Genomic DNA, 26,175 nt, shown 5'->3' with positions numbered 1-26,175 from the left:
GCTCTTTTTCTGTTTTTCTTTTTTTTTTTTTTTCCCCTGAAACTACGGATCCGTCCTAACTTTTTGTTCCAGACTAATCTCAAATAGTGGTCCCACCACCTCCCACCACATCTTTTGAAAGCCTCAGCCAGTTATTACAGCTCGCTGCTCACCAGCTTTACAAGCTGCTCTAGCTGTCATTATAAAAGAAATAAGCTCCGGGTTTTCCACGTACCGCAGTACGTATTTCGCGCACCCAGCTACTAAGGAAAGAAAACCAAGCGAGGGTTGATCGATCCTCAGCAAGCCGCTTAGTGATTAGACCTTGCTGTGAAGTTGTGGAGGGTAAAGGAGGTAAAATGATGCAGCTGCTGGAATCAAAGAAAATCACCAATTTATGGCTTCTTTAAAGGTATTTTTTGTGAACGCAGAAGGTAGACTGTTGACACGCTCTCTGTACACCAAATTACTGAATTCCCCAAGATCTCCAGAAGGTTGGAGGTCAGGGTATGTCCCTGTTGTCCCCTTCTCCCCGTGCGGGTGGCGTTAAGGACAGGTAGGATTTCCCCAGAGACGCAGTAAAGGGATTTGGGGTCAGATCTGCCAACTCAAGAGACTTCTGGAGGAAAAAAATAAGGACCTTTGGGCAAGAGAGGAACAACGGAGGCGTGATTTTGTAGGCAGGGAACTGTTTCTGATAGCAGAACCAGCCAAGCTCAGACAAAGCCGTCTGGGGCAGAAAGAGGAGCTCTTTGGGAGGGACACCATGGCCCACAGGAGGAGATGGTGGGTTCCTTATCCTGCTGTTGGCCCCACGGGAGTCACACATGAAGACATTTTAAAGCTGCACTTCATAAATCCTTCTCCCAAGCAAGTTCCTGCCCCCGAGGGGCTTGGCGCTAAGCCCCACAGAAGGGACTTCATGACTTGGTCAGGGCTTGTAAACCTTTCTGCAGCCCAAAGGCAAGAGCAATGATGTTTCAAACCCCTCCGACGCCTCCGTGTCTGCTCAGACTCTTAATTATCCGTCTCTGAAGATGCAACTGTAAATCTGGAGTGCCACAGGGCTGGAAGTTGGGGACGAGTGACTGAGGAGGCCAAGGAGGGATCAGCGCTGGTGCCACAGCCCACGCCAGCCGCAACGCAGGTCCTAATGGTTGGACACCACTGCCCAGAGAGAGCGGAGAAGCACCGCTGCAGGTCTGTTGGTCCACCAAAAACTCATCAGACCACTGTCCTAGTGTGGGATAGAAATACAGGAGCATGGAGGACACCCAGCAGCGATGCTTTACTGGACGGCATGGCAATCATCAGCTGTGCGGAGATGTTTAGGGGTGCAAGATCTGGCTGGCTGGTGTTGCGCTGCTGGAGACGTGGAAACGCGCTCCTCCCTCCTCACCTTCTTCAAGAGAAAACCAGGAGGTTTGTGGGAAGTGAGAGATTCAGAGAGCGATTTCTCCTCCACTCGAGCACTGATCACGTTCTGCTCCGAGCCTGTGCCCCCTCCCAAAGGTTTGCGAGTTATTAAGGATTTCCAAACTGCCTTGCTTTATTTTCCACGGTACGCTGCACTCTTGAACATCACACTGGAGAGCGAACTTCCAGCTCTGAGACAGAAACACTCTTTCACTTACACTTTTATTCAAAATCAGATTCATTTTTGCCTCTGGATTTCACAAAGGATTTAATCTCCAAGACTGATGAGACAATTTATTTAGATGTTATATGAATCTTTCCTCTGCGGTTTCTCCTCTCCACATTAGACTTACCAAAAAAATCAAGGTGATTTGGGTCTGAGATGGCTGGGAGCTTGCCATAGCTATGCATGTTCTGTACATTAAATCATGGATCCTCAGAGAATCCATCACTTAAAACTACACAAAAGGTGAACCAAGGAGGCTTCTAGGAACATTAATATCTCCTGGTCCTTTGCAAGAGCTACGATTCACAGAGGTTACAATCCAGCCATGACTATCTAATATCATTTAAGGTCTATCTCCTACCAGTGTCTTCTGGATATGGTTTAGCCTCTCACCTACGCTGTTCATTGAAAAATAAAGAGCTTTTATTCGTTATCTGTTGGATCCCTGGCAAATCTGGTGGTGGGAACCGGGCAAGCAGTGTGAACTGAGCGTGGGTCTCTGCAGCACTGGGACTGGTCTGTCTCCCTGCGAGGACCTCTAGCCAACGTGGTAATGTTCAGGACATATTTTAAGTGGAAAAGAGAAAAATATGAAGCAGATGTGCCTGAAGAAAATTCCGTGAATTAACTGGAGTACAGAATCACAACAAAAGGACGAAGCAGATGATACAGTATATACGGTATATATATTTCTCGCTTCTCTCTGCCAACCTTATTTGCGATGGATACGGCCTTGAGCCTCGTACAAAGTTTGCAATAAGCTTAATTCCCCAGGCAGTCCCATTACTGCGTGCCTGAGTGCCTCAAAACGGTGGGAGCGTTTTGTTCTTAGAAAGCCTTGCAAGGCTCTACAGGATATTCACCCTGCCAGACCCCGAGATACCCACCTTAGGGGACCCACCGATGTCCCTAAATAGTCGGTGGGCACCTATAGAGGATGGTTCAGAGCACTTATGTGGGGAAAGACGATGGCTACGCTTTCCCTCTGCAGAGCAATGTTTCCTCCGGGGAGGACCCAGAAGCAGGAATGGGGGATCGGAGCCTCCGTCCTATCCCACAACATCCCCGCAGAGACCCCTAATTTCCGAGGCTGATTTTAAAAATACCTGCTCTGCTCTGTAAGGGCCCTGAAGTAATGGAGGCAAAGCGTTAGCCTCCCCTGCATTATTAATAAATGCAGTTAAAGCATAAGCCAGCCTCCACGCAAAAAGTGTGTGCCCTACTTTCAGGAAAATAAAAAGGCACGCTTTAATGAAGTTAAAACAAAACAACCATCTCAGGAAGACAGAATGCCTGGGAGGGAACATGCACCAGGCTTAATGAAGACATACATTATTTTTTTTTTTTAAATTGACATGCCTCGTGTCTCTGCAGTAGAATGATTTTAGGCACTCATTTTTACATACTTGAAAGGCATTTTTTTTTTAATAACGCTGCCCTAAATAACCAGGCTTATTGCAAGCATCAGTTAGCAATGCCGGTGTTCTGCAGTGATCTTGCAGCCTGCCTTGTGTCTCTCCCTCTAACAAATATGGAAAAACACAACAGGAAAATCATACAAGGCAGAAAGTTGTGTTGTTTCAATGAATCAGGATGGAAAGAAATGCATTCCCTTGCTTGACGTAAGGCTCCTTTGGCTGAGCTTTGCAAGCAACGCAGTGGCTGGCTGTTATCTATGCCTTGGGAAGGGCTGGTTTGAAATAAACTGGTGAAGAATTTATCATCCTTTTGGTGCTCAAACATTAGCAAGTATTCACCAGATAGATAGATACCTGACACTGAGAGAGGGAGGAATCAAGACTGGTTCCAGCTACCATTTTCCTTTCCTCACTGCTGCTGGACCTGCATGGACCAAGGGGACTCCAGACTTCTCCAAGCTCCTCTCCATGTCTCCTTACGCTTCTCAGATGGAGGCAATTACAAAGTTTGGGGCGCTAAATCATTTAATTTTCCATGTGGATCCCAGGGTCTTGGGAACCATGAGGTCAACAGAAGAGCATGAGCATCGCTGACTTCCAGCGTGGCATCAGGGACTGTAGCATGAATGTTTCCAGGACACCAAGGACGAAAGCGGATGGCACGTAAGTAGCAGATATTTGAAAACTAGACTTTGAAAATTCACCACCACCGATGCACTTCACTTGGGGTGAACCACACGAGGGCAGAAGCAGAGGGCTGTCTTCATCTTTGCTCAGTGGTTGATCTCTTGCTAAGATTTTGCATGGAAGCCAAGCAAAACTCATGAGGTTTGGGGCAAGAGACACCTAACCAGAGAGAGCTCGTCTGAGGAACACCTTCAGGGTGGACCAGAGAGCGTGATCAAGCTTGTACAGAACAGTTTCTTTCAAGACTGACAGCTCGCTTTCAGTTACATCCCACAAATTCAGAAGTCACAAGCAAAGGATGCTCTTCCCACCCTTTTCAACCTCTATTCCAAGTTGTATTATGCGGCACATTTTCCTGGTTATCCTACGTATGGAGAATCAGATACCCAAGCAGACGAAACTTTGGTTTGTGATTGCTTTTTTAATGATCCCGAAGGATTTCTGCCAGCAGGTACCACCCTCGTCCCACCCCAGGAGGTTTAGAACAGAAGAACTTTATCGGTGGGTGGGATGCTTTTGAGAGCAGCAATTCTGCTGGGAACATACAGCATCTCTTTCTGCAGTGAGGCAGCTAAAGGCTCAACATCTAAAATTCCTTCAAGATACATTTAGAATTAGTCTGCTGTTTCAGAATCAAAGATTTTAAAAATAAAGCTGATCCCCTTTGATTGCCAGTGTGTTTGATGGACGGCATGAACCCCAGCAGCACGTTCTTCTCCGCAGTGGCGTTATTTCCAGCCTCCCGTATGACAGCAGCTGATTCAATTTGAGTAAATGCTCTCCGTACCGATACAGACGACTGGTTTTTAACTCAGCCACTGAACCACAGTATTACTTTAACTCAAATCCATTTAACACAGTTGAGGACACTGCCCGCTCTGTCGCATGTACCCACTGCCAGAATATTTTATGGAGCTTATTTTGCATTAGTTGCCTCTCAAAAATTCTTAATTTTTCTCCTTTAAGTCTGTTTTCCACAGAGAAGTGACCACCGACAGTGGGTGCAATGCTGGGAGGTCCTGAGCAGCGGAGCCCGCGCCTGCTTTCCAGAGTTATTAATGTGGCATCTTGCCTGCGGCAGAATCAGGATCTTAAAAAACGTAATTCAATAAAAACTGGCAGGGAGTTGCAAGTAGCTTGAAAAAGCCTCTAAATTTAAGAAAGGTCCAAGCCAGGATTGCCTCTGTAGCCTTTGCTCTGCCTCTAAAGATAATGTTGGTAGATGCTGTCCTCACTTCCAGCATCGCACGGGCTTTTTTTCTCCACTAACTGGCACTCGCGCATCCCCGGCTCCTGAGCCGCTGGTCTGAGCACAGGAGAGTCCACGAAAGCATCTTTCCTCCCGGCTGCACGCGAACAAGCTGAGGGCTCTGAACCATGCCTCCTACGAGATAAATCTCCAAAGAGTGGGGAAAAAACCCCTGCCGTGATATTAAATTGCATTGATTTCAAGAGCTGCCTGATTGTTTATGGGGAGGATGGCAGTTTCTGCACAGGAGGAGTTGGGTTGAGGAGCACCAGTTTTAATCTTCACCGTTTCCTTGCTAATTTAGTGCTTAGCTATGTTGCCTTACACACTGGAAGATTTTTGTTCTCAGTGCAAAATGACCTGTTAGCTTTCTGGACATTAGGAGATTTCTAATATGGAAATTATTAACAGCATTTTTTAAGAATCATAAAGAGAGAAATGAGATTTAAATGTCGAGACGGCTGCGAAGGCTCTCTTGCTTCAGCGTTAAGCTGCGTAACAAAAAGATCTGGCGAGGGGGGGACAAAAATGATCAGAGGATTTTTTTGAGAGAAAGCAAGTCGGTAAAGATTAGGATTGCACTTCAGAAGGGAGCGTCGGGGGAGTGAACAAAAGGCTGGCTGGCACAAAGAAGATTGACCAGGGCTTTCGTTTCCCCTTTCACATCATGCAAATCTAAAGCAACAGACGATTATTTGCATTGCTTTAAAAAAAAAAAAAAAATCAGTAACTCAAGCCTTAATTATTCTGCAGAACTGCTTGTTGCAAAGTATTGTAGCGATAAAATATAGCAAGAATCAAAGCACGGGGGAGGTTAAGCATCTTTAATGAAAGAGAGGACACCCACAGCCAGAGCTGCCAGGACAAAGGTGGGGAAAAACCAAAGTCTTTGTGGTTTTGTGCTTATAAAAGCCGCTGACTAACAAGGTTTGGGGCGGATTATTCCATACCGAACAATCACAAGGAAACTTCTGAAGGCTGATCTGGCTGTTTTCAGGGAGGAGAGACCAGGGCGGATGGACAACCCGGCGCTCGCTGAGCGTGGGGGCTCCTTGCTGCTGGGTGGAGGACATGGGCTGCAAACACGGCTGCAGGAACGATGGGGCTCGAGAAGGGGTGCCCAAGGGCTCACTGCTGCCCGCCTGGGCAAACCCTAATTTCCAGAGTTATCCCTGTGTTTCCTTGTTCTCTCCTGGTCTTCTTGACTGTTCCTTCGCTGTCTGGGTTGGGACATCCACTCGTTTCTTGTCTTTGTTGTGGGTGCAAGCAACTTCTTTGCTCGAGAGAAGGAGGCTTGTCCCCCAGCCCACACCAGGACCTACGCTTTTACATGCAAGGTGGGTCCCATTTCTCAATCTATTCCTACTATCCTAACCTATGCCGAGAAAGCAATCCCATAAAACATCATCCTAGAGGTCTCCTTCTCTGAAGGTATCTTGACTATGTGTCAGAGTTACTTGAGAGAGCATCTACAAACCCCCCTTGGGTTCCTGTTCCTCATGAGCATGAAGGACATCCCAGGCAGGATGCATCTCAAGCTCTCCTGGTAGGACAGACGGGCACCCACGGGGAGTCTGTCCCCAAAGATGGGCTAAATGTCTCTCTGGGGAGGTCTTGCTTTCTCTCTGCTGAATACAGAGGGACCTGGGCTGGAAGGGTTAGAGGCCTAAGGTCTACACAGCTAAAGGGAACCAAATCTTCCCTAAATATGGCAATTGCTGCAGCTGTTTAAAATACTTGAAAATTTCCTAGTGTTTTTTTCTTTCTTTTTAATTTGGAAAATTAAACTGAGCTGAAACAAAATCTTTCCAGGGGAACGTGTGGATTTCATCAAGATTTTGCAAAGAAAAGTATTTTGTTTGGACAGCAACGCAGCATTTCTGGGGGTTGTTTCAATTTGTTTCCTAATAGGAACTCCAGCCTCCCAAGGACGGTGTCTGAGATGTACAAGAAGCAAGAGAGACCCCCCCCAGAAATTCCTCGTCCTGCAGCGATTTGGTGCTCCCTCGCACTTGGGTGTCCCCTTGGCCATCTCCCCACTCGGTGGTGGAGCTCCTGCCTGCGCAAGGCACAGGCAGCGGCTGGGGACAAGAGCCATTTTATAATGTCCAGGCCAATACGCAGGAACGCTGCTGTATTTACATCCTTGGCTGAGCAGGGAGGACGTTGCCAGCCTCTGGCAGGACAAGCTACTAATAAATTTGTGGGGTTTTTTTTATGCTGTGGAGCTCTTTTCACTTTACGCTTTCAGTGTTATATCCTTCAGGGGAATTTGAGGGTGGCCAGCACACATCTAGGGGAACAAAACTTGTTTCATATTACGCATTAAGATTTTTAGTGGGAAGAAATGCGGCTAAAGACCCTACCAGAAGCACATAAAACCAACCAAAACACAACAGATCCCTTACAGAGTCATCCGCAGTAAACGGCTTTATTTAATAACCTTGCAAAATAACAATGAATTTAAACTGTGATGTGGAGAAGACAGCACTGAAAGTTTTTAGCAACAAAACCCTCATTCCTGTTTCCTCAGCCTTGGAAAGCTCCCGAGCCTGGAGATCCACTGATTTTACGACAACCAGGAGACTGAAAACTTGGCAATTCAGAGGAGAAAGGGTTTAGCAAGACTGCCACAAAGTCCGGCTTTGTGTTCGTTACGCAAGCATCTATTTCACTCCGATGACTACTGAACACTTAGCTGAAAAGATGGCTTTATTCAGAAGTTTTAAAATCCCGCAGCTCTTTCGAGGCGAAGCATTCAGGATAAACATCTCAGCGAACCGAAAAGCCATGAAGTCAAAATGAAGGGCGAGGTATTATTTTTCATCTCCAATGTGTGCTTGGAAATGGGTAAGCAAGAGATTTTTTCAGGCCTTTTTTATAAAAACCATGAAAAAAGGCACAGTCCTGATTTCAGAAATGCTTTTCCAATCACAGTTCAGACACTGCCAATTCTTGCATTTGATCTATGCGACCATATCCCTTAAAGAAAACCCTCTGATAACACACTACAGCCTAAAAACCCCACAGCTAATCAATAATGTTCTGATCACAGAATGGTTTGGGTTGGAAGGGACCTTAAAGACCATCTAGTTCCAACCCCCCTGCCATGGGCAGGGACACCTTCCACTAGACCACGTTGTTCAAAGCCCCATCCAACCTGGCCTTGAACGCTTCCAGGGATGGGGCATCCACAGCTTCTCTGGGCAACAAGATCTCAAGATTGCTATTAAACAGAGATTTCCTTTTCTTATACTACCTTTCACTTAATTCACTCCGGATAAGAGTTGTTACATTTTGAAACTGCTACTTAGCCCTTGGGTTTCTACCACCCTTTGTCATGCCAAGAGGCTCCCATCCCCCAGGTAATTTGGCTGAAAGCAGAGAACTTAACCGCGCTTTAAAAATTCAAGGTCACTTGGTCCTTCCGAAGGGCTGGTTTCAGTAAAGTACTTAAATGTAGGTTTGACTTCAGTTAAATTATTTCCTGAGTGGGGCCTAAGAGAAGTCTTCAACTCCAAAAAGAAAAAGACTTCTATAAAGGTTTCCAAGTTTGGGGTCAAAAGCATAAAAAAGCAAGTGATTGATTTAGCAGAGCAACTCAAATATTCCTCATTAAGCACAGAACCTCATTAGTCTGTGCTGTGGTGAAGACAACTCCTTATGGACAGGTGGGAATTACTCCATGACTCCTGCTTTGGCGTAACTTCTCTGACTTAAAAACAGTGGAAGGTTCCCTTCTTCTGGAATAAGAAGTGTCCTCGCTGGAAGTTATTTGACAGCGGCTCCCATGATTAATTTACATTCTGTCCTAATCTACATGAATCTTCTACCCTTGGCAGCCCTTGGCTACAAGCAATTCCCCCATCTCCCCACCTCACGCAGATGAGGTGTTCAACCTCAAAGTGATGGACAAGGGATGACGGGTTTGTATTCATGCCACCCACATGCTTTAATGGCTTTCTCCTCTCCAGCTCTCTCTGGCCAGACGGGAAGGTCCTGGACATGTGTGCATCCTCCTCCATCCAGAGCCTTCTCTGCATCCACAGAGCAGCGTAACCGGAGCCATGGGCTGGGTATGTGTTTGGTCAAGCGACAACAGCGGAAACCAGACAGAAGGGAGGTGCGGAGAGCTGGTGCTCAACAGCAGGGAAGGGAAGGAGCTTGGCAGCCTACTCACGGGGTTTTGTCAAAAAAAATCACGGCTAATGGAGGAATTCAAACGAGAAATGGCTTTGTGGGTGATAAGGGGAAGTCTCCTTCCAGTGAGAGGAGCAGAAGGATCAAGGCAGACGCTTGCTTGGAAAGGTAAGAGGTGAAGAGGACAGACATCGTTGGCTGAGCAGAAGGAGCAGTAAGGCTCTGGACACCAAGAATGAACGGAGCGGGCGTTGTTTCTGTAAATAAAGGCAAGTAACCTGTGCTAGGTATGAGCAAGAGGGAGGCAAAGAGGGGGATGACACGGCTAAAGCAACGGGCTGGGAAAATTATTTTTGTACCAGCTCTCCGGAAGGATGGAGAAGAATTTGCCAAGGTTGGAGACGGCAGAGAGAGCAGAGCTCCAGGGTAGGGGCTGAACTATGGAGGATGAACGCGTTACCCATCAGCCTGGCTGGTAGGATGGTTCAGAGGAACTGCAAAGGAGGATGCAAAAGAGCATGTGGCTGGTGTGAAAAATGAAGACCTCCCTGAAAAATGGAGACCTTGTACCTCCAAGTAAGGTTTCCCAGAATAGATGGGAAGTAGTGGAGAAGGGAATAAAGGACAGAGCCTGGCTGAGCTTCCATGGAAAGCTGGAAGAGGCAGATGACAAATACATCCCAGTGGACACGCTGCAGCAGAGGCAGAAAACAACTGGCCAAACTGGGAAAGCCAAGGGAAAACAAGATTTTATGGAGAAGAGTACAGCTGGTGCTGTGAAAGATAACCAGCACACCAAGGCTAAGGCAGATGAGTTCCTGAGTTTGGCCAGGAAGAGCTTGCTGCATCTTTGGAAGAGCCATTTTAGGGCGGTGTGAAGGGCAGGAGCTGGACAGAAGAAGACACTAGGACAGACCCAGAGTCCGTCAGTGCCACAGGAAAGCAGGGGACAGTAAAGACACGGCATGGGAGATCCAGACACCAAACAGGACACGGTTGCTGACATTTCTGCATCTGTGACATGGAAGGAGGAGAGAAGAACAAGCAGGGGGAAGGGGAAGGCAATCTCGGGGAGACAGTATGCGGTATTTGGAAAATATTAAAAGCCATCAATGCGCATAGCGATGAGGATTGTAAAATTCCTGGGATTAGTATTAAGATATCATTCATGGCTCAAAAGTACTTTGCAACATAGACAAATATTCCCAATGGAGGGCGTGAAGTTAAGGGCAGAGTTAGGAAGGGAAGAGCTTAACACAGGCCCCTTCCCTGCAAAGTATTTGCTGACAAGCGCACGGAAACTGCTGGGTTTTGTACACCGAGCAGCAAAAGGTAAATCCTCCTGCATGCTTCAACATGCCCGATCTCGTCTCCATACAGAGATTTTTACCTGGGGCGTAGCCGGGGCTGCTGGTTGGATACATGTTTGGGTTGTAGGCTGGGGCAGCGGTGGGATAGCCCGTCGGATAACCTGCAATGAGAAAAAAAAGAGAAATTACGCTTTTGTCAAGAGGGAGAGAGAAGAGGACAGCATCCTTGGAAAGCAATAAACAAGCTGTGTGAGGAAAGAGGCCATCGGCACAGCTGAGAGGTAAAGCACAGATGTATTCTCAGTTGGCCAGGGTACAGGAAGGACTATGAATGTGCTCTACAGACTTACACGTGACATTATCAATATTTCATCTTTATTCCTCTAGAAAACGAGGACAATAACCAGAATGCAGAACGCAGGAATGTTCAATGTGCTCTGAAGAAAACTACCGAGAAAATACACACACTGAATGCAGAATTCAGCTACAAAAAACCACCAGCACAGCTATATTTGAAAGGTTTTCCTTGGCTGCTTGCAGCCATCATAGCTTGATCATCATAGCACTTTGCATTCTAACAGCAGAGCTCAGCACCCAGCCCGCGTCCTCGGTGCTCAGCACTTCCATTAACCAGAGCTTCTTGTTAAAGGGAAGGTAGAGACATTGCATGAGAACATGCCAGCCCTTATATTCACTCATGGCTGCACAACTGCCGTCCCTGGGAGGGACCCGATTACCTGCCAGGCCACCTGGAAGGAACACGCACGGCAACTTGCACCCTTTGAAGCCGCGTGAGGTTTTAATGGGCACTTTAGAAAAGGTTGCAGACCTTCTTCAATTTTTATCATCACTCAGACCAGTCATAGGGAGTTCAGGGGAAATCATCTAAGCAGTCAGCTACATGGAGGCTTGGAAATCACCGTACACTGCAGACCGAAGTCCCTATGTGCACCCACACACAGCACAGATGTCTTGCACCAAACTCTTACTTCATTAGAAGTTCTTGTCCTCTATGAAGACCACAGACGACAACCTCCACACCTCGGTCTGCTCCATTTTGCGTTTGTTTACTGCCCTACTTCCATTTCTTGGAAGTCTTCCTGACTGAAAATGGTAACACTCGAATAACTCCATCCCTTCTTACGTGCTCCTGCGTAAATCCCTCCAACAGACTGAACGGGACATGTTAATCTTCCTTTGCTGGCGGAGAGTTTGGCTTTGCTGTGCTTCACCGCCACGGCCGCTGCCCCGGTTTATCTGTGCATCTCGTTGGCCATCGTCCCAGAGCAGAGCCAACCCAACAGCAGACAAAATGACCCTTGGAGAGTCTTTCCACGCCAAGCTCCACTGACGCTGTCTGCTGGTTGCCAGCAAAGGCTGGAAAGAGGTAATTAGTAGTCGATTCACACCCCATCTTTTTTTTTTTTTTGCTTTATTAAATAAAAGCGAGCGTAGGTCTTTCCTCCCCCTTTCTGAGCAGCAAGACAAACACATCACAATCTCTCCCTCCCATGCCCCAAAGCTCACTGCTCTTCGACTACATGCAGATTTCTAAAACCTGGCACCCGGCACACAGCCGACTACTGCGGCAAAATTTTGAGGTTCATTTGAATAAATCTAATTCAACAATCATGACCACTGTACTGGAATAAATGACTGTATGTTCTACCCTCTCATTTTCATCAGTGATATATTTGGCTTCTAAATCAGGTTAATTAAAAATTGCTGTAGTTAATGTTGGATAAGCAGCGGTTTAACAGATTTTTTTTTTTTTTTTTAGGCTACATAAAACTATGTTGTCATCGTACTCGGGAATATATACAGCCTTTTAGCAATCAAGAAGCTCCTTGGAAAGTTATTTGCAGATCCAGTGATTGCAAGCAGAACATTAATGATGAAGATCTTAAATCAGAAATATCCCTGCCTACTCTCTGCTTCATTAGAAGATAACCATTTCTTTTCCACTATATTCATCACTCCAGGGTCCTCCCGTCGCCTGCTCGAGCTCGATGATCCCATTTTGCCTCCTGACCAATCTGGCTAGGGGTGTTAAACCAACTCCACCTCACTTCTGGACCACACCAAGCGTATTTTCCCTATAATTCTCTCAACTGTGTTTCTACACAGGGTTTTACCTCCTCGGCACACAGTTTAGTAGCCGATGGCTGTGCATGTCTGCCATGGTGTTAGGAAGTTCCTTGCTCATCAACTAGGGGTGGGATCTAGATGATAGCCTCCTGGGGCACCAAGAGGTTCTTCTGGTCTTTGCTGCTGGTTAATCCCCCCAAGTAAGTCCTGAATCCCATGAACTGCTGCAGTAGTCCTTAATAATAGTCCTTAACTAATAGTTCTTAAGTCAAGAACCGTGACAAACATAGTCCTGTGTGGCTACATGCAGCAAATGTTTCATCTGGGCCTTCTGAGATATCACCAGCACTCACACACTATCAAATTCAGCAAAAACCCCTTCTCTTTTACTCAGATCGAAATTTTCAACATTAGGTTTACAGGTAAAAAAACAAGCCTGAAATAAATCAGACCACTTTCAGACCACAGGAAAACCACGGCTTTGGGTAAGCTTCTCCATCCAGCCAATTATTGAAAGACTTCATGGTTATTTCAGGCAGATGGAGACAACCGTATATTTAGGTCTTCCTTCTCTTTTTTGGGGTTTAACTTCTGTTTGGTAGGAGTGCATCTTGCTTACTGTGGTATCTTTTGTTGTTCTGAAAGAAAGTTATGGCCATTTTCAGAATAATTTCATTTCAGATAAATACCGTTTCTATCAAGGAAGCTTTAATAGCTTCGGATGCGAAAAGATGCAGCCAGCCCTGCTCTCCTCTATCTTCCACTCTGATCTCATAAACTTTGATAAGTGCTGACCTCCAGCAAGAAAACTTGTCCTTTCTATTTCAAGGGGAAACGGAGAAGGGAAAGGTGCAGGAAAATTAATGTGGTTCGCTCCTTTTTTGGACATACTGAAAGATAAGAAAGTAGCAGAATCTGGGGCAATTTGTGCCAGGGGAAACGTGCTTGAAAATTCCCAGCGCTCAAAACCCACTGGGTTTAAAAATACATGAGACAGTTTTATACCTTGTTCGTTTTTGAGCCATTAGGATTTATGTTTGTTGGCTCTTCTTCATCCTCCACATGACCACAAACAAGCTTCCTCAGGAAAACAAAAGCTGCAAGCCCCATGATGGTCCCCATGTCTCACATCCCCTGGGGTATAAGACAAAGCCCGGATCCAACGACCAGGGATGAGCTCAGGAGAGGTGGCAGCACCAAAGCGTCTGGCATCCCGCTCTGATTTTTCCCCTGGATACCCTAAGAGACCTCCTGTAAATCCCTGTTCCTCCTTGCTGACCCTGCTCCCCTCCTGCCACGTCTGTCTTGCCTCTTCACCTTGAATCAAAAATAACAGCAAGTGGGCTGAACCCACTTGTTTTACGTTGAGCGCTGCTAATCTTCATGGGCTTCCTGCTGGAGACATGAAAATGTCAGGGACAGAAAGAAAATGTCCTTTACTTTCTACTTGTATAGATCTGCACATGATGGGACCCTGTCTCTGCTGGGGCTTGGGGCCTTATTACAGCAATGATGCAGAAGGAAAGAAAATGAGATGAAAACATATTGAACAAAATTTATTAGATTCCTCACAGAAGAAAGCAAAAGTTGTTTTCTTGCTTTATTTTAATTTAATATCACCTCCACAATCAATAGGAGTAGGAAAGCCAGTGTTCATTTAATGTTCTCCCCGAGGAAAATATACAGCACTCCAGCTCTGAGAAGCACTAACTGAACTGCTTTAAAAATTACGATGCAATAACTGGCTGTGCAAAGCGAAGAGCACACGGGGCTGCATCAAGTAGGTATTTTAAAGCTGCCTTTAATTTTTCATGGATTTCTAAATGTTTCGATACCATTATTTCCAGCTCTGCTCACCCCTGTCCTCTTTGGTGCAATGCTGCTTTTGATTAATGGCTTTTAGGCTACGAGTCCCAACTACCCGCCCCCTCTTTTTAACATGCACACCTTCAGGAGATGCACTAGTAAAGGAGTTCATGAAATAAATTAAAAAAGAGTGGCATACAGAGCCTTCAAATGCATTTAACCACCAGCTTTGTTTAGCCCAGGCTCCTTTGTGATTATACTCAGAACACCCATAATAAAGCAGTTAGCTTATATTTCCAGCTATATATATTTTACTGCCTACATGCAAGACAGATGCGTGTGTAACTGTATACACAAGCTCACCGCAGACCTCTTCTGCACGAGACAAGAAATAGTTGGATGGGGCATTTAAGACACCACTTTCCATGCTGGCAGCCTTCTGGATAGCTTAGTCCTGGTCCCGAGGTACCGAGCTCCTATGCAGCCACTGTGGTTGTTCTGTATGCCAGTACAGCAAAAAATGCTGAATTACTGGTGAGAAATGAGAGGGCAGGAGGAAAAAAACCAGAGATGTCAGCAGGCAAAGGGCTGCCCTCGGAGGAAAGGCTAGCAGCAGGGTGAGGAGGATTAGAGTGGAAGGGTTTATTTGGGCTCGTTCAAGGATTAGATTTGTTATTCTCTTTCATTCGCTTCGGCATTTGAAATTCAGGGCGCTCATACCCAGCCCCAGGAGCATACCAGCTCCGGCTCTTCCTTCCCACGAGCCACCAGAAGAAGCCTTGCGACACCCTGTAGGTCAGCACCGCCAGGCTCCAGAGGACCATGCACGAGGGACAAAGTGACATTAAAACCCCACAGCAAAGGCACCTGGGGCAGGTTTTAGAGGGGAAGTCCCAACTCAAAGATCTCCTCCCCATTTGTCTGCTTCCTCTGAAGGAGCCCTCAGCATACACTGCCCATTCTCGCCGTAAATGAGCAACTTGCATCCACAGAATCACAGAATCACAGAAGGTTTGGGTTGGAAGGGACCTTTAAAGGTCATCTAGTCCAACCCCTCTGCCGTGGGCAAGGACATCTTCAACTAGATCAGGTTGCTCAAAGCCCCATCCAACCTGGCCTTGAACACTTCCAATGATGGGGCACCCACAGCTTCTCTGGGCAACCTGTGCCAGTGCCTCACCACCCTCATCGTAAAACATTTCTTCCTTATGTCCAATCTAAACCTACCCTCCTTCAGTTTAAAACCATTGTCCTTTGTCCTGTCACTGCAGGCTCTGGTAAAAAGTCTCTTTCCGTCTTTCTTAGAGCCACCTTTATATATTAAAAGGCCACAATAAGGTCTCCCCGGAGCCTTCTGTTCTCCAGGCTGAACAACCCCAACTCTCTCAGCCTTTCCTCACAGCAGAGGTGTTCCAGCCTCTGATCATTTTCCTGGCCTCCTCTGGCCCCGCTCCAACAGGTCCGTGTCTTTCCTGTGCTGAGGACCCCAGAGCTGGACGCAGTGCTGCAGGTGGGGTCTCACCAGAGCGGAGCAGAGGGGCAGAATCCCCTCCCTCGACCTGCTGGCCACGCTGCTGGTGATGCAGCCCAGGGTACGGTTGCTTTCTGGGCTGCGAGCGCACATTGCCGGCTCATGTCCAGTTTTTCATCTACCAGTATCCCCAAGTCCTTCTCCTTTACCCTTTATGTCCCAGTCTGTATTGATACTGGGGATTACCCCGACCCAGGGGCAGGACCTTGCACTTGGCCTTGTTGAACTTCATGAGGTTTGCAGGGAAACACTCCTCAAGCCTGTCCAGGTCCCTCTGGATGGCATCCCTTCCCTCTAGCATATCACTCCAATCCAGATTTGAAAAAACTGGGTGAATTTACAAAAAGACAAAACTGCAGATGCATTATTACAATACTCTTTGACAGTGAAGAACCTCCTTAGGTTAACCAGCATCTTAGCCAGGCTGCGAGCCTGCCTCCACAAACTTCAGGTCTGATCCTGGAGCTTCGGAGACACCGACATGTGGTACCAAGCAGGGATTAGGCCACATGTCCCCCCAGATTTCATTAATGTTTCTAACTGTGTCACCTACTGTGCATATTTCTTACACCCATATAACACAGCCTTCTGAAGGCACACTATAAACCTCGATATATCGTAAGATTCATGCCCTCTTGTCCTCCTGTTTCTGGATTTGTGCTCTCCTCCGTGTACAAACGTCACAAAAGCCAGATCCAAGAGACAGTGGGGTGCTCAGGAACCACTGTGGACTTCAGGGGACCTTCCCTGGGGCTCCGCCACTCATTTCTTGCCTCCAGCCCTGCTGAAACAAAGACACAACTCCGTTGTCTGCACACCCGGGGCACACAGACATTAAAAAATGGAGCAGACAGAGCCCATGAGAATATTTAGAAGAAGAATCAGTATGGTGATCTGAACCTGTTATGCTGAACTGATCTGGTTATCACATACCAAAGTCCTTCTCAAAAGGAGATCGCTGGTTTTCAACAGCCCAAACTCAACACGTTCACCCAGGGTTTGGCATCTGCCAGCAGCATCTACCTTAATCCATCCACCCGCAATTTCACACCACATATGGTTGAGCTTCCAGCTTCAGATCGCAAGCAAAATTGTCAGGAGCATCTAAATGACATACCAGCCAATGCAGCACTGAAAATCCACAAGTGCTAGGTCTCTGCAGGACTTAGGTACTCTTGAAACTCTTGAAAAAGAATTTGCTTCTCTTCAGCTAGAGAGCCCAGGTGGTTAGGTCCGTGTTTCAGCCTTCCACCAGTGACTGGGTGAATGAATTGTCACTTACAGCACTGATTTCCAAAAGGTGCCATTTGATTTTTCAAGAATAGTTTCTGTTGGCCATTATCTGATTAGGACTTAAATTGCTACAAGCAGCCTAAATTATTGTACAAGACAAAATATTCTCCTTCATTCCTTTTCCTAGCAAGTCTCGAGCAGTGATACACTCCTAATAGCGGCCGTATCACAAGGATTTTTGCAGGGACAGATAATAAAGTCCCTTAGCTAAGTGCAGGACAAGGCACTATAAAACCACACTTCAACCCGTTGAACCACTGCCACCAAGGACTCCAGCTCACCGTTGCTCAGACACTTGCTGCACTATCTCAAGAGCTTATTAACTACCGACATTCAATGGACTAAAAAGCTGGGCAGCCACACAAAACTGTCCATATTGCGTCATTCATTGCTCCAAGGCAGATAAATTCAAGGGACCATTTTACTAATTCTCCCTTTTAAACCCCTAAAACACCGTATGCCAGTTCGTTTCTGCTGAACGATAGCTTTGAAGCTGCAACAGGTCCAGGACCATTTTGCCTTTACGATCACCTCTTCAGGTCAGCCATATGAAGCCAAAGTATTTTCACCTGCAAAATACTTTCATGTTATATTTTAAGCCCATCCACCATTTCTCATTCTTTATTGCCTAGACCTCAGAAACTCTTCAAAAATAGTATTTATGAGCACCTTCTCAGGACAGAAACGTGAGAAACTTCATGTCTTCAACTTCACGCTGCTGTAAATCCGTTCCCTTTAGACTGACTGGGAATTTATTCTTGCAAAAAGTCATATTCTGTGACACGAACGTGCAAATTCGGTACTTGAGGAATTACCCCAGAGCTGAGAAATGAGAGAGCAGACACCACGTAGGCTTCCTGGCATAGCTCCGCCAAAGCCTCCACCAGCCAGACTTAAAGCAACACTCTTGAACGTTGATTACCGGTAGCAATGACACCAGAAAGAATGCACCTAATTATGTGATGATTGGAGGGCACAGAGAAAATAGCTGAGAAGGACATCTGGGAACTAATTCTGCATTGGAAACCAAGCCTCCAGAGAAGAGCTACAGCATTTTGGAAATGACTTGCAGTAGAGATTTAAACAAACCTTGCTCTCCCATGGCATGAGCCTTTCCCCATCCAGAAGGATGTCTTTCCAGCCCGCCTTGCTCCTCGCACGGCCGCAGAGCTCAGGGCTTGGGCCATGCATCTCCTCCTGCCTTTTGGGGAGTTGTCCCCCAGGGAACATCCCTTGGTGCATGGGAGGGAGGGAGGTGACCTCTGAATGGCTCCTTACACAGGGCATTTTATAGACCTTTCCTGTTCAATGGGAACTATTTAAAACATCACTTACTTAAATCAAAGATTAATTGCTCCAGATTTATCCCACCTAAATTAGGTGTGTAGCTGCCCTGATACAACACAGTTGCCTACTTGATACACAGCAGGTAGTCCTGCCCCATCACTTCAGATGTTCATGGCCATCCTGTTCATCCCCTCGCATAAGCCATGACCTAACGCTATCAGGCTGCTCGTTTTATGGGTCCAGCTGCCTTGGCGGGCACGGGGCTGCACCAAGGTCAACAGAGAGCAACGCTTCCAAGACCAAGCACTCGATTTACCAGCCAGGAGCCCTTTGTCACAAGTGACTTACAGACGAAGGGCTCTTAGGATGCTACGGGTATGATCAAATGATTGTACGTTAGATTGTCGGTGTGTTTTAAGATGTTACCGTCCTTCAGCTGGAACTCGGGTCAAACTCAGTACTAAAACATCAAGACACATCTCATCCTTTAGATTTCACTTACCCCCAGCTTAATTTGGCCTCGTGCATTTTAAAAGGCAAATCTGTTGTACTGAAACTCCTTTTATAGCTTAAAATGTGCATTTCCCAACTCACAGAGTTTTCCAAATCAAATTTAAGTCTAGAAGCAGTCTGCAACTCAGGAGGACAGAGCTGAAATCCTCCTAAACTGATTTCTCTTTTGTTGTACACTTAATATTTTAAATTATATGAATCTGAGTGAATGCTGTTTCGCCGGCTCACAAATGCAACTACAGCAGGAAGGATGGCATAACCTTTTCTTTCTTCCCTAATTGCGCAGAACCATTTAACAGTTGAACCGAGCACAGCGATTGCACGCGTTTCCACGTCAAGCTCTACCCAAACCTCTCCCGCGCGCCGCTCCTCAGGCGTTACGAAGGACCAGTATCCAGATCTGCAAATGCACCTTGATGCTGCAGGGAGCCCAGAGGCTGGGCCAGGTTTCATTTTACACCGATCATCCCACGTTACCGCCGGTATCCCATCACTCACTCGCCGCCTTGCCATGAAACTATTCCAGCCCACTCATGCTAAATGGATGTAAAAATAGAGGAAAAGCTGAAAGCAAGGGTGGAACCATTCTGAAGAGCAAGTTAATGGATGGTGGAGAATCCAGCATTTCTGAAGTCCCTGAGGATAATAAATACATTCGTTCCCATGAAAAAGTGCCACCCCCTTATTACTGTTTCAAGCCTCATCAGCCCAAGAGTAGAGCAGTCAAATGAACATGTATTCAGCAGACACAGCAGCCGTTTTAAAAAAAGATTTGCTCTAGCATTTGACAACCTGCTCGCTTTCCTGGAGACCTTTTACAGTTGGTTCTTTTTTCACCTGAAAGGTCTTTTCCTTTATACAAGCAGCAACTTATTTCTTGCTCGTTACCCATGGCCATGCAAAACCAATCTTCACGTGGACTGTAAAGGCACCCACAGCATTGCTGGTACTGCTGTTGTCCATTTTTGAACTCTGATGTCCGTACAGACCAGCAGTTGCTGACTGTGTACTCAGGCTGAGACTCTGTACTGGACACGCTATCACAGAGCTGGAAAACCACATCTCACACTCGCTGTTGTTGAGACTGTAAGTCAGCACTGCCATCTGATCCTATGAAAATTAAAGGGCTTTAATTAAATGAGGTAATTTATTGTATCTGCTGTTCAAGGGTTGCCCTTGTGCGTTCGTGCTGATGAGAGATGTCGTGGTGAGCTGCAGACAGATGGCCAAGCCCCCACAGCCTGCAGAGGAGCAGAATGGTTTGGGTTGGAAGGGACCTTCAAAGATCATCTAGTCCAACCCCCCCTGCCACGGGCAGGGACACCTTCTACTAGATCAGGTTGCTCAGAGCCCCATCCAACCTGGCCTTGAACACTTCCAGGGACGGGGCATCTCCCACCTCTCTGGGCAACCTGTGCCAGTGTCTCACCACCGTCATCATAAAACATGTCTTCCTTATGTCCAAACTAAACCTACCCTCTTCCAGTTGAAAACCGTTGCCCCTTGTCCTGTCACTACAGGCCTTGGTAAAAAGTCTCTTTCCATCTTTCTTAGAAGCAACTTTTATATATTGAAAGGCTGCAATAAGGTCTCCCAGAGCCTTCTCTTCTCCAGGCTGAACAATCCCAACTCTCTCAGCCTTTCTCCATAGGAGAGGTGTTCCAGTCCTCTGACCATTTTCATGGCCTCCTCTGGACCTGCTCTAACAGGTCCATGTCTTTGTTGTACTGGGAACCCCACAGTACTCTAGGTGGGGTCTCACAAGAGGCGAGTAAAGGGAGAATCATCTCCCTCAGCCTGGATATTGTATCCTCAACCAGGATACGACTGGCTTTCTGGGCTGCAAGCACACATTGCCGGCTCATGTCCAATTTTTGCATGAAGAAAGGGAATAACAGAGCCTCACTGCCTTGTGAGTCCCTCTGGCTTCACTCCAGCTCCACATTTCCAGGACTATGAAGACGTTACACAGGGGTAGGCAGGCTCCCGAGGAGGGGAGGCAGCTCTGGACCTGCAGAGTAGAAGATGAGGAAGGAAGAGCGCAGGACCTCTAGTGTGAAAACTTCTGTAACTCCTTCCCTCTCCTTCCTCTCCCTCCCCAGGATCACAGCTTGACCCAAAGGGTGGTGAATTCCATTTGCGTGAAAGCACACACTCTTTGAAGAAGGAGTTTTTCTTATGGGTCATCCACATCTTACATGATAAGCACAACACTTGGAGACTACCCAGAGAGGAGCTCTACAGGAATGACAGATAACACAACCGTGCCTCTGCAACCTTCAGTATAAACCCAATGCCCCTAAAAAAACTGAGAAAAACTACATGAATCTGGCAAAAAAATATTTTCTTTTTATGAGCATTTCCTTTATATTGTACAGACTTGTAAGAAAGCACTATTGAAAGTCACGTGAGTGGCAGAGGTGCCTTTGGTGTGAAAGGTGGTGGAGAGAAAATCTTCAATTGATGGCATGATGGCATGGGCATGCGGTACGGTCTATTTGGCTCCATTTCACAGGGTCACAACGTTGACAGAACAGGGTCCTGCCTGCCTGGAGAAGCTTTTCCCAGCTGGACGTCAAAGACAGGGGATGGCTGCTGGGGCCTCCCTGCCCTGCGGAGCTGGAGAATCCCGGTTTCTTGGGAATTAGGCAGGAAGAGCAGTGGATTTGCACAGAGCTCTGAGCTCTTCCATGGTTGTGGTTGCACGGTGCAATATGTCAGCTTGAAGCTGTTGCCTTCATCATGCCAGGGAATTAAGAGACTTTACAAGACCAAAAAGATTAAGAAAATGATAGAAGCACTGTTTGGGGAACACGTTGCCTTCATTTTCTCTTGCTCAGAGAAAACTTGCTTTCAGACCATTTTTTAAGGTTCAATATCGTTCCAAGCTTTTGGCCAAAAGAGATGATTCCCATTTCCATTCTTATTTCAGTTCCATCTCAGTTGTTCTTCCCACCTACGTCCAAAAGAAACCTCCCAGGCCTTACTGCAGCTGTCTGGGTTCAGGACACATTTGTATGAGCAAAACTCATCTTGAAAACTAGGAGCAACTGTCCAAAAATATTAGTGAGATAGTTTGATTATTTAAGGCACATACTATAAATAAACCATAGTGACAGGACTTGACAGACTGTCAATCAATGTAACTTCTGGGCAAGAGACATGTGTCATATCCTTTTATACGTTGAGACAAGTCTCTATGGGAAAGAAGGTCTAGAAAACTGTTTAAGTCACGCAATATTAATGCTCCCTGCAATTATTTACTTCATTCTGTATTTGACTAATCCAAAGCAAGATATGAACAGCCTCTAATGGTAAAATAAAATTGTTTGTTGCTCCAAAGAAAGCGTAAGCCCTAGATAAAGAAGCCATTACAGTTTTTCTTTAACACTGAACTGTGGCTCCACCTTATCCGATAATGTTCCCCAAGGAAATATCTAGCTGGAAGGATTAAAATAAATTATGATAGGAGAAGACTGCTAAACTTGAAGCAGACCAAGTGGTATTCCTCCTATTCTCCCTAAAATAAGCCCTGAAGGATAATGATTTTCATTCTTCCTCAAAGGAATCCCAGTCGTGGTGAAAACCAGCTTGCCATCGGTCTGCAGCTAAAGCCAGACATCCACATCAGTGCTGGGTAACCACTAATATGCCTGTCCAGAGCCAAGCACAAAAGACTAATGAGGCCAGGGTTGCTGGGAGAGGATAGAACTTTTATTAGAGAACTTGACATAACTGCAAAAAAATGGAAACTTTTTCAGGCACAGAAGTCCATCTGCAGCTCTCTCTTAGGAGAACTTGTCACCATTTAGTTTCTTCTGCAGAAGACCAGGTAGCGCAGAAAAAGTGAGTTTCAGAAGTAAATGTTGATATCCCCTGCAGTGCTTTAGCCATGATGGGCTCTGGACGTAAGCAAAAGGACGGACCATGCTGCCAGAACTGCGGGAGCTGTACTGTACCATCCCATAATCAAGCACACCCTTGCACAGGATCGTACTGGGGAAGAGCAAGAGGCAAACGTACCAAGGCAAGGCCCATAGCTGGAGAGCAAGCTGAATCGAGAAGGTTGTTATTTACCAATAAGCTGAGCTGAGCACAAACACTGGGAGATATTGCTTGGACACTAGCAATTTGGTCAAAGGACAACTGTTGCTGAGGTTACAGCTGGGCTTCAGGAAGAGCCTTATCTACTTAATGAAGGACATCATAGGACATTAACCTACCAGCAGCTGACGACGGTATCGCCTTCCTAGCCCTGCTTCTAAACCTTTCCTCTTCTGAATCTCCTACCAGAGGAATAACACAAGGCATGAGTGTGCGTTGTCAAGACCTGAATAGCTTTGGTAGGGTCATCCCTGGCCCTTGTGGAGATCCCACAGCAGTGATGTGATGGACAAAGCTGACTTCCCCTCTGAGAAGCTGTACACATGTTCAATTTAAAATGTAACGCCTGTTTCCTCCCCAGCAAAATTATCTCAGCAAACAGTGTTTCTCTTGCTCAGGCAAATGAAGTTATTCGCAGATTCTTCCATAAGGACTCCTAAAAGACAACTGTCAGGCCCTCAGATTAGTTGTAGGGACGGGGCATGGACCACGAATGAAAAAGGCAAGGACTCCGCAAAAACTCCTTCCTAAAGCAGAGCAGGTAGCACTGGGGTGCGTCACAGGCCGCCAAAAGGTCAGCCAGAGAGATGAACCACCTGGAACGGCCAAGGTGGGAGAAATACTGCCATCGGCCAGGTCATGCCAAGCCCCTTCCCTGCAGAACAGCTCTCTTGGGATGCTCTGCTGTAGAAGAGGATGCTACTGATGAAGTGTCACGGTTTAGTAGCCAAGGTGAGAAGCGTAAAGCTAAATTGTAGACGTGTAAAAGGCAAATAGCATCTTTTTATAGATAAGAACATTAAAACTCACAGAAATGAAGACAATTTCTGCATGGAGGGTCAACGCCAGAACTTGGATGAGGACCTGAGATCCCAAACTCCCAGACTGGTGGTGTACCTGATGTCCAGCACTTCTTAACCTCTCAGCCACACTGCCGTGAAAAGCCAAAGCAGGGCAAAGCATGTCCCGTCCCAAGTCTCTAACCACGATAAGGCACAACAAATTCTTACTCAACCGACATGAGGTGTGGGCTATAGAGATTGGGACAAGACATACAAGCAGCTGTACTGGATCAAACTAAAGGTCTGTCTGGTCCAGTACCCTGCCTCTGACAGCGGCCAAAACTATGCCTAGGATGTCTGGGGAAGAGAGTAGGAAAAATAAATTGTTTATGATTTCCCCCCAATACACTCCCAGCCGCCAGCCATTTACAGTTCGGGGAGTTGCTGTGCTAGATATTCTTTTCACCACATTCATTATTTATTATTTATTATTTATTATTTATTATTTCTCTCTTAGTGGATTTCTCTTCCATGGTCTTGTCAAGTCTTCCCTTGAACTATATAAGCTTTCAGCCTTGGATCTCCACAGCCCAGATAGTTGTTGAAGAATATTCATCTTTGGTGTGTTGCAAACATTTCGCTTTCCTTCATTTGATGGCTCCTAGTTTTTGTATTACAGAAATGGGGAGTGACTTATTTTTAGCGACCATGTCACCCATGGCTCTGTTGACCTCTCTCATATTCCCCTTGGTCATGTCTTTCTTAGGCTGCAGCTTTCCAGGTTACTCAGTTGCTCTCCATATGGAAGCCTTCCCAGACTTTTATTTGCACTCATTGTCCTTCTCTGAACCTCTTCCAGCTCTCCTAAAGCCTTTCTGAGACGGGGGCCAGAACCACCCAGAGTGTTCCAGAGGTGGGTGAACCAGAGAGTTGCCTAGAGCTGTACTGGCATGCTCTTCAACTCCTTTCCTGATTAATTCCTACTATAATATTTGCCTTTTTGGGTAGGTGCTGAAGTTTTCATGGCACTGGCTGTCATGGTCCAGGACCCTCCTCCTGGGTAGGAACGGTCAGCTCAGACCCCAGCATTTTAGATGCGAGATTAAGACTCCTTTTCCTCACATGCATCACTTCACATTCACCTATACTGAATTTCATCTCTACTCAAGGCTCACGAGATGCTACTGCAAACCCTCCCATTCAGCCCTCATCTTTTATTGGCCTGAATAATTTAAAATTAGCACTCCTCAGCACTCCTTCCCTTTCCCAGGTCATTTCTGAAAGTGCTGAACAAACCCCGCTCCCACCACCGACCTCTGCCAAACGCCAGGAACCCCTTCACCAGAAAAGCCTGTTACTTACTCCAACCCCCTCTTTTCATCTTTTAATAAGTTACTTATCCTGGAAAGGACCTTCCCTCTCCTCCCGTGATGCTTAGTTTCTCTACAGATCTTTGCTGAGGGACCTTGTTGAACCCCTTGGAAATTCAACCTCCTTCCTGCAGGGGCTTGTTGACATCCTTGGAGAATGGTAGTAGGTTTGTGAGGCTTCGGCACATACTGCCCGAAGACTAAGCTACTTCTTTCCTTCTTAATCTTTGTTATTTTCAAAATCTTTACTTCAAAAGAGAATGGAATATGTTTTTCTTTTCTGCAGAGTAATGAGGATGAAGCACAAGAACTTCATCAGGCCCTTAACTCAGCTAATATCTTAAATTTAAAGAAGGACAATAGAGTAACTGTTCCTCTTCCTGCTCACAGTGACTATACATAGCTCATTTTTCATCCTGTCCAGAGGTTTCTTCCTCTGTCTTTTCTTGAATATTGTAGAAAGCATTTTCTGGGGCTGTTATAACATTTAGAAGGTCAGCAGGGGTGCGTGGCAGGTGAGGAGATGCCACAGCAGGGCTTCCGAGATGGCAGCTGAACTGATCCAGAATGACAAACTAAAGGGAGTTTACGGTCAGAAAAGTGACGGGGTTGCCTTTTTATTCTGAACAACTCTGCTTTCCCGTGTGTACTCAGAGTCAAATCTGCTTACTTCACCAGCAGAAGTCACCTTCTGCTCTCACCGGCTTATAGATGCGATGTGGTTCGGGGAAAGTGAACTGGAGCCTTGCTCGATTCATGTATCTTTAATGGAATACTTACTTATATTCTCAATACTGAATATGCATTTCTTTGTCTGAACTGAAATCTGCACTGAAGTGCAGAGGTTGGAAGGAAAAAAAGCTGCAGTAAACTGAAATTTGGGGAGATGTACGTGAAGAGAAGGAAGACGAGGACATCGTGTTTCTGGTACTGTTTTTCCACCTTCAAGTGAAGGTTGCCTGGTGCAACTGATGCA

The 26,175-nt window shown here is 46.3% G+C and overlaps 1 protein-coding gene across 1 annotated transcript in view; it reads right to left on the bottom strand.

Moving 5' to 3' along the window:
• Window positions 1-26,175, bottom strand: part of FAM168A (family with sequence similarity 168 member A) — a 214,454-nt gene that overhangs the window by 19,544 nt on the left and 168,735 nt on the right. Inside the window, exon 4 of the mRNA XM_050915401.1 lies at window positions 10,506-10,586. Within this exon, the coding sequence (XP_050771358.1) occupies window positions 10,506-10,586 (81 nt within the window). The remainder of the gene's footprint in view (window positions 1-10,505; window positions 10,587-26,175) is intronic.

Source organism: Gymnogyps californianus, chromosome 1 (genome assembly GCF_018139145.2).
Source record: "Gymnogyps californianus isolate 813 chromosome 1, ASM1813914v2, whole genome shotgun sequence".
Classification (NCBI taxonomy): Eukaryota; Metazoa; Chordata; class Aves; order Accipitriformes; family Cathartidae; genus Gymnogyps; species Gymnogyps californianus.
Note: the sequence above shows the minus strand (reverse complement) of the source record. Positions and strands in the feature narration are given on the sequence as shown.